Source organism: Sphaerodactylus townsendi, linkage group LG03 (assembly GCF_021028975.2).
Source record: "Sphaerodactylus townsendi isolate TG3544 linkage group LG03, MPM_Stown_v2.3, whole genome shotgun sequence".
NCBI classification, from domain to species: domain Eukaryota; kingdom Metazoa; phylum Chordata; class Lepidosauria; order Squamata; family Sphaerodactylidae; genus Sphaerodactylus; species Sphaerodactylus townsendi.
In genome coordinates, this window is record NC_059427.1 from 141,233,647 (window position 1) to 141,251,749 (window position 18,103).

General features: G+C 45.9%; 1 protein-coding gene across 2 annotated transcripts; it reads left to right on the plus strand.

Moving 5' to 3' along the window:
• Window positions 1-2,639: 2,639 nt before the first annotated feature.
• On the plus strand, window positions 2,640-17,874 carry ARF3 (ADP ribosylation factor 3). 2 transcript variants are annotated; one of them, XM_048488473.1, is made up of 5 exons: window positions 2,640-2,804; window positions 6,398-6,610; window positions 8,114-8,224; window positions 12,996-13,120; window positions 16,038-17,874. In XM_048488473.1, exons 2-5 carry the CDS (start codon window positions 6,463-6,465, stop codon window positions 16,197-16,199), a joined length of 546 nt encoding a protein of 181 aa, XP_048344430.1. In that variant the 5' UTR covers window positions 2,640-2,804; window positions 6,398-6,462; the 3' UTR covers window positions 16,200-17,874. The 2 variants fall into 2 exon arrangements, with proteins under 2 accessions (XP_048344430.1, XP_048344431.1); XM_048488474.1 differs by lacking the exon at window positions 2,640-2,804 and adding an exon at window positions 3,256-3,397.
• Window positions 17,875-18,103: the final 229 nt, after the last annotated feature.

Consider the following 18,103-nt stretch of genomic DNA (forward strand, 5'->3'; position numbering starts at 1 on the left):
AAGAAGGCTAATGAGATTTTGGGCTGTATTAAAAGAAGTATAGTGTCCAGATCACTTTACTCTCTTCTGGTCAGACCTCTCTTGGAGTACTGTGTTCAATTTTGGGTACTGCAGCTTAAGAAAAAATTGTTGTTTTCTTTTTATTAAAATTATATTAACAGAAAATATAATATAATATATAATATATATAATATTAACAGAAAAAGAAAAAAGAATCAAAGCAATTATTACAGTTATTACAATTACATCAGAACACTAAGAAAAATTGCTAATATAATATTAAACATAATAATCTGATAAATAGTAGACAATGAAAATAGCTGTTGTTGATACTAGAAAATAATATAATGGGCATGAAATAAAAATTGTCATAATCCATCAAACATCATGAAATATCTGATAAACCGTATAGAGACTGCTATAACACTTCTAATAAATGAAAATAGATACAAATATTAAGTGATTATTACTATAGGTTTTAAGAGTATTTCTCACATATTCAGCCATGAAGCTACATATTCATTGTCATCTATTCATAATATGTATTGTCAAAGATTTTCATGGCCGGATTTAACTGGTTCTGGTGGGTTTTCCGGGCTGTGTGGCTGTGGTCTGGTGGATCTTGTTCCTAACGTTTCGCCTACATCTGTGGCTGGCATCTTCAGAAGTGTATCATAGAGGGAAGTCTGTTACACACTGTGTCCAGAGAGAAGGAAATGTTTGGGGTATATATTGTCCATGTCCCAGGGTGGGGAACCAATCAGTAAGTGTTTGGGTGGAACTTGTTATGCAAAGATGTGGTTTTGCCTTCCTCTAGCCCAGGGGTCAGCAACCTTTACCACCCAAAGAGTTATTTAGACCCGTTTTTCATGGCCCCGCAGATCTACCGAGCCGGAGAGGCAGCTCCGCATGGTGCCACCTCCAGTTTGGCCCCTCCACTCACCTTTCCTGGAGGGACACGCCCATGCTACCCTCCAACCTCCAGGCCACGCGGAGCTGCAGTATAAAACTGAAAGAGCTGCATGCGGCTCCGTTGCCGTGGGTTGCAGACCCCTGCTCTAGCCATAGAGCTGGGATCACTGGGGGAGTTGGGAGGGGGGAGAGATAGCTGTGAATGTCCTGCCTTGTACAGGGTACTGGACCAGATGACCTTTGGGAATATCTTCCTGCTCTAGGTTTCTATGTTTCCAACTTCAAAATAAAATCTGTACCAAACAGATCCTCTGAATCCATAGAAGTTCCTGTCTGCTCCTATCTCCTGATTCAGTAAGAGGAAGAACTGAGATATGTACCATAATCCCTGATGAAGGAAGAAGAGGATTGTATTAAGGTCCCTCTCTAAAAGTAGATCATGTCAATTGTCCACTCAACTGTTTGATGCCTCACAAACATGTTTCTGGATTGGAGCCATCCTCTAAAAATCTGGCGGCGGCTGCTGCTTCTCCTTCTCCTTCTTCACCTCCTCTTCTTCTTCTTCTCATTAATGGGCTGATGATAAGTAATATGCCTCTCTGATAATTAATATGCTCCACTGCACCAGAGTCTCTGTATCTGCCTTACCTCACTAAGACAGGAAGCCAAATGCTGTGATTGTGCACTTCCATCTAGAGCTAATTAGTAGAGCTTGTTGTTTTAATGTCTGTAAAAAAAAAACTTAGGCAATTTTATTATACTGTTTTACTGTTATTATACTGTTTTTATTCCATTGCCTTCCGCTTTGTAATCCGCCTTGAGTTTTAGCAAGAAAAGCAGAGTATAAACGAAGTAAAAATAAATACATTGATTAAAAGTTCAAATGATATACCATGACCCATAAGCTGCCTCTGTCCTACTAGACAGAGATCTGCAAGGGAAGATTTCCTGAGGAATATCAGTTTTCCCCTTCTTATTACAAACGATATATGTGAAAATAGTTTTGGTAGTGGGATTTGTTGACTTTGGCTGGTGTCGGGATTGGAGGACAGATCTGACCTACCACCTCATATCTTCTAGTAAAATGAGGACTTTGAATATGCTATAGTGTTACCAGCTTTTTAATTGATGGTGATCCTTTGTACAAGCAGAGAGAGAGTGTGTGCGTATGAAGCTTCCCCGTTCTACTATTAGTTGCTAAATATCTTGCTTGGCACGTACAGGAGCAATGATGGTATATGGGGAGGGGAAGTTAGCAATGCACATCGTCCTCCTTCACTATCACTTTCCACCATAAGTAAATGACAACGCCAGTCCCGCTTCAATCTCCTCAATATAGCAATCTCCTAAGGACAATACATTCAATATAAAAAAACATCCACGAGAGATGACTTCTAGGAAAATTAAACAGGAATCTAGTAAAACTTTCAGAACTAATACATTTTATTCCAGCGGTCCAGTTTTGTAAGTCGGAGCTCTTTCACATCGGAATGTCTTAAGATGTATGCCAGTATCACAAAAGCTGATTCTGAAATGCAACGTATTAGTCTTGAAGGTGCTACTGAACTCTTAGTTTATGTTCTCTTAATGCAAAGTCCCCTGCAAGACTACCGGGGTACCCTTCCCCCCGCCCCCCGTTGCTGCAGTTGCTGCCATGGAGATGACAGCTGGGGTGATCTCGCGAGATTCTCGCCCCCGCCGCGGAGTTGTGAGGGGGCGACCAGTTCTCGCGAGAGCGTCGTGTCCGCGGGCCTGCCGGATTCCTGCTCGCTCTCCCTGTTTCAACTGCTGCTGCCGCTGCTGCTTCCGGCTCGAGGGGGACTCGCGGTGTAGAGTCAGCTGGGCAGGTGGCACGAGAGGGAGGCGGAGGCGGCGCGCGCGCAGGAGAGCAGGTGGGTGCCCAGGCCCGGTTCGACCCGCGGGGGTGGCGGCGGCAGCAGCAGCAGCAAATGGTCCAAAGGGGGTGGGGGAGGGCAGAGCCGCGCTGTGTTAAGTGGGGGAGGCACTGCAGCTGCAGAAGAGCAGAGCTTGGGGCGCAGCAGGGAGCGGAGCAGGTTCAGGCAGGAGGGGGAGGGCCGTCGAGGTCAATTTGAAACTAAAGAGGAGGGCTTTGCAATAATAAATATACATGTGTGCGTGTGTGTCTTTCAATAAAGACAGAGTTTGGAAACGCTTTGGATGCAGGTTCGACTGTGAGGGAGGTTGGGAGCGGCCGCGTTGGGGCGGTGCTTTTGCATGAATGTGGATTTTGGGGGTGCAGCCTCTAAGAGATCACCTCGCACTCACGGGGCGGTAGAGACTTTGTGATCCAGTCTGGCAGCTCGAGCGCGCACGCGTTGTAATGTGGGGGTGGGAGCTGGTGGTGGTGGTGATTGCACCCGTGGTGTGTCAGGGAGCAGCCAGCGCCGTAGCAAAGGGACCCGGTAGCCATTCGAGAGTTGGGGCGAAGGGTGCCGCCGAAGACGAAGCTTCGTTGCTCACCGGGGTGCGTGCACTGCAGCGGGCGTGTGGGTGGATTGCTTTCGGGTGGGAGGCGTTCGATGCGGGAGCTGGAGGAAAGGCGCAGGGAAGGAACAAGGATAATCGACGCTTTCTCGGCTTTTCTCGATTTAAAGGGTTGCCAAGGGCCTGCAGACTGAGCCGGGCCTTGGAAAGGCTGGAGGGAGTAGAGTGCAGAAAACGCATTGAGTCCTTTGGGCTGAAGGGGGCGCCAGGAGCACCCAACACAAAAGAGGATCCCTGGATTCTGGGATGTGTCAGTGGCTTCCCACACTTCCGGCATTGGGACTGGCTCAGGGGGAGGTGTGTGAGACCCAAGAAATCAGAATTTTTTTGGAAGGAGAGATCAGTTTAGCTGGTTGGGCCAAGATCCGTCGCTTTAGTTTTCTGTTCTGTCATCCAGTAAACCATAATTTATGCTCCAAAAAGCTGAGAGGCGGAATCTAGCAAGACTTCCTGGGGTTTTGTGTCAGTTTGTCGACCCTTTAGGGTTGGCTCCTGACTGAGCTCTGTGGCAGTCATAAATGCTGCCTGAGGGGCTTGCCTGGCAGAGTGAGTGTGACTGGCAGTGCCTGGCACTGCCCCCCTCGCCTCCCTCTGTTTTGCCTTTTTGTTATCATGACGCAGGAGAAAGGATCTATTATAGATCGTAGCTTGACTACGTGATGTCTGTCCCTGGCGCGCTCTCTGGATTGGTATATTGTTTCTCGTGCAGATGCAGACTGTATTTGCATTCCTTCCTTCACACGATGTTATTTACTTTCTTGGAGTTCCAATCAGTGTTTTCAAGACAAATCCTGAGCCTAGATCGAGGGACACCGCACAGCTCAAGCTGGGCTGTGTCTCTCCTGGAAATACAGTCACATCATATGATACCTGGGGTTCAGGTACTTCATTTCCCATTCTCCTGGACTTCATACCTTTGTATGCAGAAGGCATGCTGGGAACTGTAGTGTCCCCCACTAAAAGTCGCTCAGTCATAGCTATGCTGAATAAAACCAGCTACCTATTCAGCCCTGAATTCTCTTGGACCACTGATAAACTGGGATTGTGGCTTGATCTAGCCATTTTATGTCATTTAGAAGCTTTGGGACACCATGAGATGATATCTTGCTTTCCCTCATTCACAACCTTCAATTTGTGCTGGAAGCTGCATGGAGCAGGATAGCCAGTGTGTTTCTAATGGACTGTCATCCTTGACTAATTGTGAGAACTACAGAAGGGCATGACAAATGTACAACTTAGACAAAGGCAGCCTTCCTCCTTCCACAGTATTCAAATGAAAAGTGGCCTTTGAATAAGGCGTCCTTTTGCTCTCTGCCGCCACGAGACCCACTTCACTGCCTGCGAGGCAGATTTTTGGGAAGCGTGTATGCTTCCTGCAAGTGATGTCTAATGAGGTTCCTGTTGTGAATAGATTGTTGGATTCTCTTGGAACCAAACTACTAGCTGGCATTCTATGAACTAGTCCAGGGTTAGGGAACCTTTAACACTCAAAGAGCCATTTGGACCCGTTTTCCACGGGAAAAGAAAACACTTGGAGCCGCAAATAATTTTTGACATTTAAAATAAAGATAACACTACATATATTGGGGTTTTTTAACCTTTTACTCCGCTCATTCTGAGAAGCGCATGGATGCGCCCGCCCTGCTGCCTGCAGGGCGGGCAAGGATGGGGCCGGCAGCTCGGCTCGTGGAGCCACAGTGCAAGGGTAGAAGAGCCGCATGCGGCTCTCGAGCCGCAGGTTCCCTACCCCGGAACTAGTCATAATATTGGATGGAGGGGAATCCGGGGCCCTACATGCATTATTTCCTATAAATGAGGTACAGATTACAGCTTTCTGAATGTTTTGTTGTCACTTCAGTGACCTTGTCAGAAACCAGTGTTGTCCAGGGATTCTTGACATATCCTTCTTAAAGTCTCATTGCTGGGAGTACCCCAAAAATTGCCTTGAGGTGGTTTGCCAGCAATACCTTTTTTCTGCCTTCTACATTGTAAGGCTAATTAAAAGTTTCATGGACAGAAAATTCAAATAATGACAAAACTGGGGGAAAGCTAGATAAAATCACTAAACTAATATCGCTATGTCTATTTACCTGAAGTTCTAATTGAGTTGTATGATATTGGAACAATGAGATGCTGGAGAACTGAGATGTGATATAAGTGAATTTTGTTCTGCCTAACTGGTAAATCTTCAGGCTAGAATGACCAGTTGCCTGGTTGCCAATGGCAAGTAAACATTGAGTCCAAGTGACCAGGGAAGACTTGGTCAACTGGGGGAAAAAAGTAGCACATATTTTAGGTTGCTGAAACATCAAATACGAATTTAAAATGTTTGGTTGGTCGAGAAATGATACATGCTAGTAGCTTTTGTAAGTCTACTTGCAAGTTTGCCTTAAATAACAGAAAGCTGGCTTTCCCCTTTAGCAGAACCTTGCGTGTGAAGGAAACCGTCCCTTTGAAAAGACATTTCCTTGCGTGTCTTTGGGTCGACTAACACATGTATAAACATCACTTGTTAACTGCACGCTCAGTTGAAAACCTGGCAAGGGGAAACGGGACTTTATAGATAAAAGAATGCATACCGGATAGATATAAACGTTGTGTATCTGGTTGCATCACCTTGAGCACAACACCTTTTTCAATGGAATCGGTTTTTTATGCACTTGATGGCTGGCGGCTGAATGTGTAACCAAATGCTGTGCATATGTGTGGGTGAAGCAGGACTTAGTCATTAAACCATCATCCTGATGATCTTGTGCTCTTACGCTGCTAATCAAAACTGAAATGTGTTACATTGCAAGTATAGGTTGAGAATGCTTTCCTTTGGGTGTGTGGGGGGGGGGGACCTCTTAGCTCTGCAAGTACCTGACTGGCTATTCTCGAAACTGTTCAGATCCTGTTTTCTCCTGTTGCACTTAACTTCCTTGCAAGACATGCCGGGAGCTGGCATTCCTCCTGTCCATTGCCCTTTCCACATTTGTAGGACTTGCCCTTTGACGCCCACTGAACGGAGAGAAAGCAAAGTCCTGCGCTGCTGAACCTGCCGCCATGGGGAACATTTTTGGCAACCTGCTGAAGAGTCTGATTGGCAAGAAGGAGATGCGCATTCTTATGGTGGGACTGGATGCTGCTGGGAAGACCACGATTCTCTACAAGCTCAAACTGGGAGAGATTGTCACCACCATCCCAACTATTGGTACGGTCTCTGTTCTTATAAGTGCCAGACGTGCATTCTTCTTCTTTCTGGGGTAAAATTAGTCATATGATGGCTGCATGATGCGAACTATCATATGGTTATTCCACTTCAGGGGCAGCAGTTTAAGCAAACACCTCACTTCCACCAGTGAACCTTGTCTATTCAATCTTCTTCACCTGAGGTTCATCCCTATCTCTGGAGGGGGAGGAGGTTCTAGGGAGCTACAGCAATTTTCTTGTCATTAATTCTAGTCTGGTTTTCCCTCCCTGATGGGGTATGCGGTGGGCTTAATTAGGGTGACTCAGAACTGCGAGCAGCTGGATCAGAAGTGGAACAGTAAAATCACTTGGAACTCCCCCCAAAAGCCCATATCCAGTACCTTGTGTACATCTGACTTATTATTGGGGTTCTAAGACTGGCTTTGGAAGGTGGGTTCACCAAGGCAGAGGCTGTCTGTTACCTGGGATGTCCGGCTTCTGCTCACTGTTAGGAGCGGAGTAGGTTGTCAGACTGTAAACTGAGAAGGCTGTCACTCTAACTCTGTGAGCACACCTTTGCCCTGTGCAGTGCTGTGAGCACCAACTTCATCACGACCATTTAAAGAGTAAACATAAGAAGGCCTGTCACCTTGTTTCCTACAGTGGCCAGGCATATGCAGGGCATGAAGGCCCTCTGCTATTAGCAGTGTCTAGGATGAAAAGGTGTACTTCGTCTAGACATGGAGGTTTCATTTTAGCCATCACATCTAAAACTGATGGTAGCTTTGTTTTCCAGAACACAAGGTGCTTATTAGAATTCTGAAATTACCTGCTTTCAATTTTTTTTAAAAAAGCAAGCTCCTTTTTTGGTGACAGCTTTCTAGCCTGTCCTAAAGATTTAGAGGCCAGAAGAACAGAATGTTTTAAGAGCAAGTCATGTTACACCGTTGCTGTGCAACCTCTGTTCATTTTAAGGGTGGGGGTGCTTGCACCAGAATCCTCTGGAAAGGAACAGGTTGCGTTGTACCTTATGATTTTCCATTCATATGATCTTTGTCCAATTATGTTGAAGGGATGACTCATTGTTGTGAGTATTTGGTGTTAGTAATACCAGAGCTCATAGTTTCTTGAATCCACAGCTGAGGTTCTGCTTGGTTTGGAAAGGGGTGAAGTATGACAGTTCAGTCCAATACGTGCTTAAATTCAGTTTTTCCATGACAACGTGTTCACCAGTGAACACTTTTTCCTGGTGACCCTATCATGTAAATTAAGCCCCACCTGTAAATGGTGGTTGTTGACAAGAGAATTGCCACTTTAAGGCAAAGTATATCTCCCGACTGGTGTTCTGGGGCGTAGTAATGCTCATACTCTTTTTATGCAACTGTGACCCCTTGGACTTGTGGACTGGCTATCCATGGTTATGCCCCTTGAATGTACTTTGTGATACTCGGCTCTTTGGCTCGTAGGAAGGGCTAAGCTTCCTTAGGTGTAAAACTGGATTCTCACCCTTCTTCTCTTCTCTTAGGCTTCAACGTGGAAACGGTTGAGTACAAGAACATCAGCTTCACTGTGTGGGATGTGGGTGGCCAGGACAAGATACGACCCCTGTGGCGGCACTACTTCCAGAACACCCAGGGTACGGGAAAGGGGGAAATGTGGGCAGGTGGGGGGCTACAAAGCTTCTTTTATTTCTCTCTGATCTCTCTTTTTATTCCCCTGGTTTCAGACAGCAGGTGTTTTGGCCAGTAATGATTTTGAAGTTTTGCTTTGTTTTTCAAGGTTAAGTGAACTGTCTGTCTGCCAGGGGCTCTTGACTCTTGCTTATTTTTTTACTTCTGATTTTACAGTATTATTCTCCCTCCTCCATTTTAGCCTGACAACACAAACCTGTAAAGTAGGTTGGGCTGAGAGAGTATGATTGGGCTAAAGTCACCAAGCAAGCTTCCTCCACAGAATGAGGGTTTCAGGTGGCTTTCCCTGATCCAAGTCATTCAGCCATTACACTGTGCTTCCTTGGAGAAGCTTGTAGGTCAAGAGTAGCAGATAGCCATCTCTGGTGGATGGATCTCACTGTTCCACAGAGAAATGCTGTGACCTTTGAGTGACCCAAGGAAGTCAGTGAAAACATATGACTGAAATACCCTAGAAAGGCTTTTGGAGTTGTCTACCTTTGAAACCTCTGAAGAAAAGAAAATGAATTATCTTAATTTATTAATTATCTTACTTTATTAAGAAATATTCAGTAATATTTAATTATGTGGTACTTTGCCAGTAGATTATGCTAAAGGTGTTAAAGAAATTTGCAGAAGCATCTGGCTGGTCTTGTTTTTAAAGGCAGAAATGGTTTGTGTCTGGACAAGTAAGAATGGCCTTAGGAGACCAGACAGGAGGGCAATTTTGTAAAGGTTTCCCTGCTTCCTTCCACAAATGACTGACTTAGATATATGTGAGCTAGCAGGCTAACAAAAATCTTTGTCTTTTTACATTGACTTGCTTTGCAAGACTGACATACTATCTATCATTTAGTTCTAGCTGGGCCTTATACGACCCATTGAACCAAATCTTAAGATTCTTGGAATTACACAATCAATATTTCAGTTGGGGTGTTGTGTGGTTTCCGGGCTGTATGGCCGTGTTCTGGTAGCATTTTCTTCTGACGTTTTGCCTGCATCTGTGGCTAACATCTTCAAAGGATCTGATGGTAGTAAACCAAGTGGAGTATATATACCTGTGGAATGTCCCACCCAAAAGTTCCCACACAACACATGCAAATCAAGGTTGTTAATTGCACCCTTTACACTTGCTAACAGGCAAATGATTCTTTCTCCCACCCTGGACCACAGTTATATATACTCCACTTGCTTTACTGCCATCAGATCCTCTGAAGAGGCCAGCCACAGATGCAGGCGAAACGTCAGGAGAAAATGCTACTAGAACACAGCCATACAGCCCGAAAACCTCACAACACCACCAGTGATTCCAGCCGTGAAAGCCTTCGACAATATTTCAGTTTCTCCATCCTGCCTGGAAATTCTTGGTGCTTCTTAGCAAACAAACTGATCCCTGATCTTAAGTGACAAATTTTAGGTCAGGCATTGCTCTAAAATGTTCAAAAGAGGTCAGTTTAAATCTTGAAAACAAGCCAGTCCACCCATGTGCCTTCTGGGATAAGGGATGGTAGTGAAGAAAGAAGAAAAAAAATCATTGTGATCTCCCCAAAACTCTTTTTGCAAAGATTGGACAAGAGTGTTAATGAGGTTGCACAGTTGGCAAGACCTTTAGTTTGGAACAATGTGGTTTGCTCCTATCCTTTCCTGTTCTTGAAGAGAAAAGTCTGTTAATTTCCTGAGCAGAGCTTTGCCTCCCATTTCTTCGTGAAGACATGGGATTGGAATCTACTTATCCACACTCTTTTTCTTTTCAGATTGCTAAATTTTTTGAATGCCTGGTTCAGCCAGAAAGCCAGTGTTGTCTAGTGATTATACTGTCAGACTATGATCTAGGTTCAGATTCCTACTCTACCACAGAAACTCACTCTGGCCCATTATGCATGGAACACTTACCTCAAGGCTCCTCACTGCACAGTGGGTTTATAGCAGGGTCTTTTTGTGTTTTTCTGCTTACCTGCAGCACAGTTTGTCTGCTGGCTCTCAGTTCCTGGTTCTCTTAACTCCACCCATCAAATCAGCCTTAAAGGCACAGATCTCATCACACCTGGTAGCCTCAAAACTGCTGACTTTGTAAAAGCCTTTAAGTTACTATTGTGTTGATATTACTGTTTTTGCAGTTGTATCAATATTCTAGCCCATCAATATTCTTGCCCCCCATGAAAGAGGCAAAGCAATTTCTTGGATGACAAGCTGCTGAAGAAGGGGACCATGTGCTAGAGCTGTCCCCTTCCCCTCCACCTACACACATAACTCTCTCCCTGCCGCAGGAGAAGTTTTTTTAAAAATAGAGGCTTGTTTGAAATGAAGTTCTTAAAAGCCCTTCAGATCATTGGGGAGGGCAGAAGTAGAGTATGGGAGGTAGTGTGCAAAAGTCAACTCTCTGTTGTTGTTATTATATTGATATATCAATGTGAGCATTTAGAATAGAAGAAAGGAGTGGCAACATGGAAAAGGGGGCGAGGGGAATGGCGACCTGGAAAAGGGGGCGAGGGGAATGGCGTGGATGGCAGTGCAAGGGATTGGGAAGAGCGCAGCTAGATAGGCTGGCTGTAGGCAAAGGAAAGATGTCCGGGGCAAAGCTGTGCTCACTGGCAAATCTGCCTGCTCTGGCTATGAAGCAAATTAAAAGTTGCTCTACAGGTAGCATCGCTTGTTGCGGAGAGAATGGAAAGTGAAAGTGGGGCTTGAAGAAATACTTCCTCTAGGCCAGGGGTAGGGAACCTGCGGCTCTCCAGATGTTCAGGAACTACAATTCCCATCAGCCTCTGTCAGCATGGCCAATTGGCCATGCTGGTAGGGGCTGATGGGAATTGTAGTTCCTGAACATCTGGAGAGCCGCAGGTTCCCTACCCCTGCTCTAGGCGTTTCTACAGCCTCACTGGGGATCAGCTGGAAGTGTGAGATAAAGCTGAGTGTCATCTGCATATTGGTGATAGCCCAATCCATAAGTCAACCAGGGCATAGACAGGAGGACCAACCATATCCACGAAAATCACTAGAGCCACCCAAAATAGTTTAATATTACGTTTTTATATCTAAAACTCTGAACCAGTGCCTTGAGGAAGTTTTGTAGTGGATGTGGGATAATAAACTGAAGCTTCATCATGACAGGATGGAAGAACTACTGCTGGATGGAAGGTCTGAACCGGAATTTAAGGTGTGACCAATTTAGTTTGGGGTTGCACTGCCTTTGAAGGAATAACTCTAAATTGAAAATAATTATAATAGTAATACTAATAAGAATAATAGTCATTTGGATTCATCTGGCTCTAGAGTGGATTACCTTAATAGATCCCCCATTTCAGTAAAGCCTTGGTTTCCCTGTAAATATAAACTCAAACAGGTAGCAATCTGTCCATTACAAAGTAACCATCATCAGCTCCTCCATCCTCAGATCACATCCCTTCCGCCCAGAACAAAATCCCAGATCAAGAGTGTAACCTGCAAAATGTGTAGGACCAGTTAATCACCTGAAACAGGCTCATGGTTTTCATGGAGACCATGAAATCCTGAGCTGCACCTGACAAGACTGCCTTGGTGTGAATGTTCAAGTCATCCAGAACAACCAGCCTAGGTATCCTTAACACCACCCCCAGCTCAAGTTAGGAGACTGTTAGGCAGCTGTCTCTCAATCCAGGTATTAGGAACACAGCCTCAAAATCAGATAGGACATTGTGCTAGAAAGACAGAGTCCTAGAATACAGCTACATAGTCTCGCTTCCTCTGCTGATATATCAGCAAGGACCCGGGGGGCACAATTGGGAGAGATTAACCCCCTCCCCACTGCCCTAGTTAAGTCTCTGATACATGCTAGTTCAGCCCATCCTGAATGGCTGCTGATTTTTTCTGACTCACCTGGCCTTAGTAGCAGGATTTTGTTGTCTGGTGGGCTGTTTATATGGTTGTCAAGAAAAGCCAGAAGATAAAACAGCAAATGGTTTTCTTCTGTCCCTTCCCTTTTCTCCCACCACTATATTTTCCCCTGCCCCACACTCTATGATTTGTAGCACCATCTCTTACCCCATTCTATCTCCTCTAGTGCATCTCTCCACTAGCAGGCAAAGCAACAAAAAACAAAGACACACCCACCTAAGTTTTGGAAATCATCTGGCAAAAACAAATCCAGACCCAACAACAACAGCAAGCCTTTATTGGCATACAAAACAGGACAAAATTTCAAAGTAAAACAAGATTAAAAAACACAGTTAAAATTACTAATTTCCAGTATAAAATTTGCAACAGTCTCGCAGAAGAGCACATCAGAGCAGTTCAGGAGGTTGGGTATCTTGTAACACTCTTGCCACTGAGAACATTGCAAGAAAATAGAATTCATATATTTCATGCGTATCTTATATTTAGGGCATACAAACAGAATGGTCGAGTGTTTCACAAGAACAAACTCTTTTAGAACGTTCTATATTCTTAAATCTTCCCTCCAGGAGAGCTGATGGCAGCACATTACATCTTGCAGTAGCCAAAGCTCTCCTCTGGGTGGGATTAATCAGCAGACCCACTTTTCATCTGTATCTGAGTGACATACGCACACAAAATCTAGCTCTCACCTGGTTAAAAAGCCAAACGAAAACTGGCACCCAATCACCTTCTTTCCTTCCTGTCCAAGAGGCCAGAGATCCCAGTCTTCTTTTTGGGCAGCTCTCCCTGTCTTGCTACCCCTGGAAGGCATCTTTGTTTTGATCATGCAGCCTTGTATGAATAGCAACTGTCTTTCTCTGGCAGGTCTGATCTTTGTGGTGGACAGCAATGACCGGGAGCGAGTGAACGAGGCACGTGAGGAACTGATGCGGATGCTGGCGGAGGATGAGCTGCGGGATGCTGTTCTCCTTGTCTTTGCTAACAAGCAGGTGGGTCCAGGATGGTAGAAAGGGATGCTTCTGGATGCCAGCCAGGCTCTCCCTAAGGAATGTGTGGTAGGAAAAGGGGTGAGTCTAGAGGTAGTTCATCGTCCCTAGTTGCCTTCTTGTCTTTTTTGTTAGGAGCAAGAAAGGTTTCTGACTTCGAAACTTGTAGAAAACTAGTGTAACAACTTTTTAGTTTGGTGGCATCCTGGAGCTGACTCCTGGAAGCCACAAGTATAGCTGACTTGACCATCATGGGTAACTTCCTAGTCTGTTGTGTAACTGTTGGCTCTGCCTCAACACTCTGTACTCATAATTGCTGGTGAACATTTATGGACCTGAACCACAGCAGTTCTCTGGGTTCAGTTGCTTTGCTCGGTGTCGCTTGCAAGACAGTGTGCTGTACTCTGTTGCACAGTGTTCGACAGTCAAAACAATGAGTCTGCAAGGTGAAGGGGGGAAATTGTTGTATTCATGCATGCCCTGTGGCTGAAAGGTTTGTACATAAAGAGTGGCTCTGAATTCAAGTTTTGTTTTTTCAAAACATTACCATGTGGGAGGCCATTTTGAAAGAGCTGCCTCCTGAGAAGCAGAAGTAGGTTCTGCTACTGAAGGCGCAAGCTGCTCTTTGCTTTCCTCTTGAAAGGTCCTGCTTGACTCTTCCAACACAGCTAGTGCAAGAAGCATCAAGGAAACTTCCGGCTTCTCAATGTTTTTGAAGGCTGCTTTTTTTTTTGTTTGCTGTGGTCTTTCTAGGTGGTCTCAAAACTACAGTTTTTTTTTTTAATCATTGGGCCGTAAGATAGTTACAAATGTGATTTGAAGTATCAGAAGACTCTGGTTTGTTTCAAGGTCAAAAGTCACTGCTTAATACCCTGCTTTAAAACTATTTCCATGGGACATGCTGTGCCCATGAATTGTTGCTCGTTCCTTTCCCTCAGGCAAAATGAGGGTTGCAGCTAATGGATGTGAGAGAAACTGTAGCCTTCAAATGGAGCAGCATGGTGATGTTGAAAGTCCCCTTCTGTAGTAAGGGAAGAGCACTGGTTTTCTGAGTTGTTCCTTGGAATGCTTGTGGGCAGGTGCAGTTTCTAGCTGTCCCTGTGAAGCTGCAGTTTTGTGGGAATGCAGTGAAGCCATGAAATATTGGGTCCAAAACTGAACTTCCAACAAACCTCTGCTGGTTCTCTAAAGCACACTTCTAGTCTTTACGGTTATGAAGAGATACTTGAAGGTATCCAGTAGCCTGGGCATAGGTGTCAAACTCGCAGCCCTTCAGATATTGTGGACTACAGTTCCCATCATCATGATGGCAGGGGATGATGGGAACTGTAGTCCATAACATTTGGAGGGCCGCGAGTTTGACACTTGTGCAGTAGGGTGACTGAATAAGCTCCCCAATGTTTGGGGTTTGAGCATAGCTCCTTTTGTCTCCTCCTCTAAACAATAACATAGTAAGTTATGCAAAATAGCAAAAATTGCTGAAAGTTTCACAAAAATTAAGTTTAAGTAGGATGCCAATTAGGGTTCATATAGAACGTTTTTTAGTGCAAAGAATAAGCAGCCCTATGGTCAAAGGGAGAAAAATCTCGGTGTAAACAGGGGCAGTTTTTGTGGTTTTGTTGCCCTGGGCAAAAGTGCAGGGTGGGCCCCCAGAATCATTGCATTCCTTCCCACACACCCCGGGGCCAAGTATGGTGGGCAGGAGCCACTATTGCTGCTGGATGACTGCAGCCTTAGCCCCAAACAGGGCAGGGTCAGGTGATATCAGGAGCCTGCTCTTCTTTCCCCCCTTCCTTCTAGGGGGGCAGGGGTGAACTGTGGGCTTCTGCCCTCTTCAAACGTGCAGCCTGGGACAGCTGCCCCTGTTGCACTTGGCGAAGACCCTGTTGGGAGGTGAGGAGCCAGTGGGACATTTGTGTCTTGCTCTTGCCCATTAGTAGCAACATAAATTATGCAAAATAAAGATGGGCAAATTGCCTTTATGTACAGTCTGGGTTCTTACCGCACAGCACTAAACCATGTGGCAGCAGTGACCAGAGCTGGGATCTGCACGGCCAGGACATTGAAAAACTGAGGCAGGAAGGGATGGGCTAGTTTGAAGGAGTCTGGCAACTGGGGGGATCAATGATAGCCTAGGCCCGGGGTCCCCAGTGTGTAGCCTGCAGATCCTGAGGTACCTGTGGACATCTTTTTTTGCGCCTGCTGGGAAATGGGCAGGGCTGAATCAGGCTTGTTTGGATTACCCTGGCAGCCACAGCACAAGGATCTTCTGGGCTGAAGGTGAGCTGCCCTGGCCCTTACCCTTATTCCTCGCTTTTGTGAGGGGAGTTGAGGTTTACAGAGAAAAGCCCTTTTTCCGTTCTCACGCCCACTGAGGTGCTGGAGGGTGGGGTGGAGGAGAACAAAATGGCCAGCCTGTATGGGGACAGACATTCCTACTCAGATCTGCTGGCCTACTCCTGTCTCTGCACTTCTTTAGAGGGCAGGGAGTAAAAGAAGCCCGGCTGGCTTGGGGCAGGCAGTAAAGCTGTTCTCCTACCCCACCCTGCATCTACTGTTCCCGGAAGGAAGGAGACGACTTGTAGGAGGGGGTCAACAATCCTTTATTTTCCCTCTTGGCACCTTTTCTCAGGAGGCAAGGAGTTAAATAAAAGTAAGAATGTGGTTTCATGATTGGCTCCACCTCTTCTGTCAGCCATTTGTGGTTGACTCCGCCTCTGCTGGCAGCCATTTTGTGCTTGCGCCCACCTACCCCATGTCACAATCCCAAAAGTGCTCATGGGCTCAAAAAGATTGGGGGCTCATTCTAGGCTTTTGCTGGAAGCTGTTGGCACTGATAGGGATGTCTGCTTCACAGAAAGAGTTGTGGGGGTGCACACAACTTCATACTTTTTGTTTGTCTCTCTGTATTCCCTCTCAGGACCTCCCCAATGCTATGAATGCAGCAGAAATCACAGACAAGCTGGGCCTTCATTCACTGCGCCACCGCAACTGGTACATCCAGGCCACCTGCGCCACAAGTGGAGACGGCCTCTACGAGGGCTTGGATTGGCTGGCCAACCAGTTGAAGAACAAGAAATGAGTGTGTGTGGGGGGGAATGGTGGTGGGCTAAGCCCCTCCTCTCTGTTCCATTTTGGGTTGATCCCCCCCTTCCCCCAGCCCCCCTTTCTTTCTTTCCCTGTCGGGTTTGCTTTTCCCTTGCCGGCACCGGTTGCTGTGGGGTTGGGATTGGGTGGGTTGGGGTTAACTTTTGGTTTTCTCTCTCTTTCTCTTTTTTGGGTTCTGGCTCTGCCGGGATTTTTTTGCACGGTCTCTGTGTGTGCGCGTGCGTGTGTGATAAATATATATATAGAGATAATAAAATATATGGGCGTGACGGGAGGGATTGGGGTAAGTGGGGATTGGGCGCCGATTCTGTGGCCTTTTTTTTCCCCTTATTTTTTTTTTTTTACTTTCCTTTGGTCAATTTTGTATTTTCTTGGTGGTCTGTGAAATTTGGCTCTCTGGCCAGAGGTGACCAGTACTCAGTGGCAGCTGCTTTCTTACTTTCCTGTGCTGTTAGTGTGGGTGGGGTAGGGACGCAAGCTGATAAAGCCAGGAGGTGGAGGAAATGCATGTATAGCCACAATGTGTGCTGGTAAGCAGGGACTAATGGATTTTAGCATGCTGCAAGATTGGAGCCCCTCCAGAATACAGGGCTGCAGATTAGCAACTGGCTTCTTTTTTCCCTCCTGGGTTTCAGGTTTGTGAAGGGGGGGTGAACAATACCATTTCATTCCATCTCTCCCCCCCCCACACGTAAACTTTCCGTCCTCTTTATTGGGCAGCACCCCCTGCTGGCAACACTTGAGATTGCAATACTGGAAGTTCTTGCTCTACTGTGAACTTCTTTAATGATGCATGCTGTTAGCTAGTCTTTGCTGCTAAGAAACTGCAACCTTTACGTACTAGCCCTTAGACCAAATGGCACTGGAGCTGTCTATACCTCATTTCTCCCGAGCCTCATGCATTCCTGTGTCTGTTCCCCGCCCCCCTTCCCACAGACCAACATTAATGGGCATTGGTATGGGCTGGTGCAGTAGATTTGGGACCACTGCTCTCCAAAGCTGCCCATTGCACACATAGCAAAACATTTCCCTTGCCAGCATGCACCATCTATTGAATGTGTGTGCGTGTATACTCATGCACAGTGGTATCCTAGTAGCTAAATACTTCCATCATAAGCTATGTGCTGCTTCCTGTCCTGGGAAGCTTCATGAGGGTTTATTTTTTTCGGACCTACTAACTGCATAGGTATTTCATCACTTCAGATGTCACCCCATTCTCTCATTCCCCTGCCCCTTCAGCATTCTCTGACTCTAGTAAGGTTATTTTTTCCATGTTTGCGGGAGTGGAGGGGTCTTCTTGCCCCCCTTAATTATTTTGGGGGAAGGAAATGATTGTATTAGGTTCAAACCCAGGTCACTGCATGTAACTCTCTGATCTGCCTCTGGATAGTGTTGATGCTGTGTGCTCCCCTCCCCATCTTGGCAAATGTATTTACTCCTTTCTTTCTCTCCCCCTCCCCCCACCCCAGGAACAAAAAAACTCCAGCTCCCTTTGCTTGGTGTAAAGTGATTCCCCCGCCCCTTTCTGATTTTGTCCATTCTCTGGGCTTAACCCCCAGTATGTGTGTTTCTTGGCCCCCTGAACAGTTGGAGGCACCACGACCTCTGTGCACCCCCCCCCCCATTGGATATTAAACTTGTTTTATGTAGCTGCTGGCTCCAGTCTGGTGTTTGAGTTTTTTTTAATGTGCCTATCTCATGATTGGTTTATATATCCCTCCACTGGTGACACTAAGCTATTATTGCATGGACAAAGGCAAACAGGATTAGGTGCACTGGCAGGGTGGGGACAGCTACTAAGGGTCTCATCATGTCTTCTCTGCTTCCCATGAGCATGCAGTGAAGGTGTAAGAGGCTATCCCGGAGTGAAACCAAACA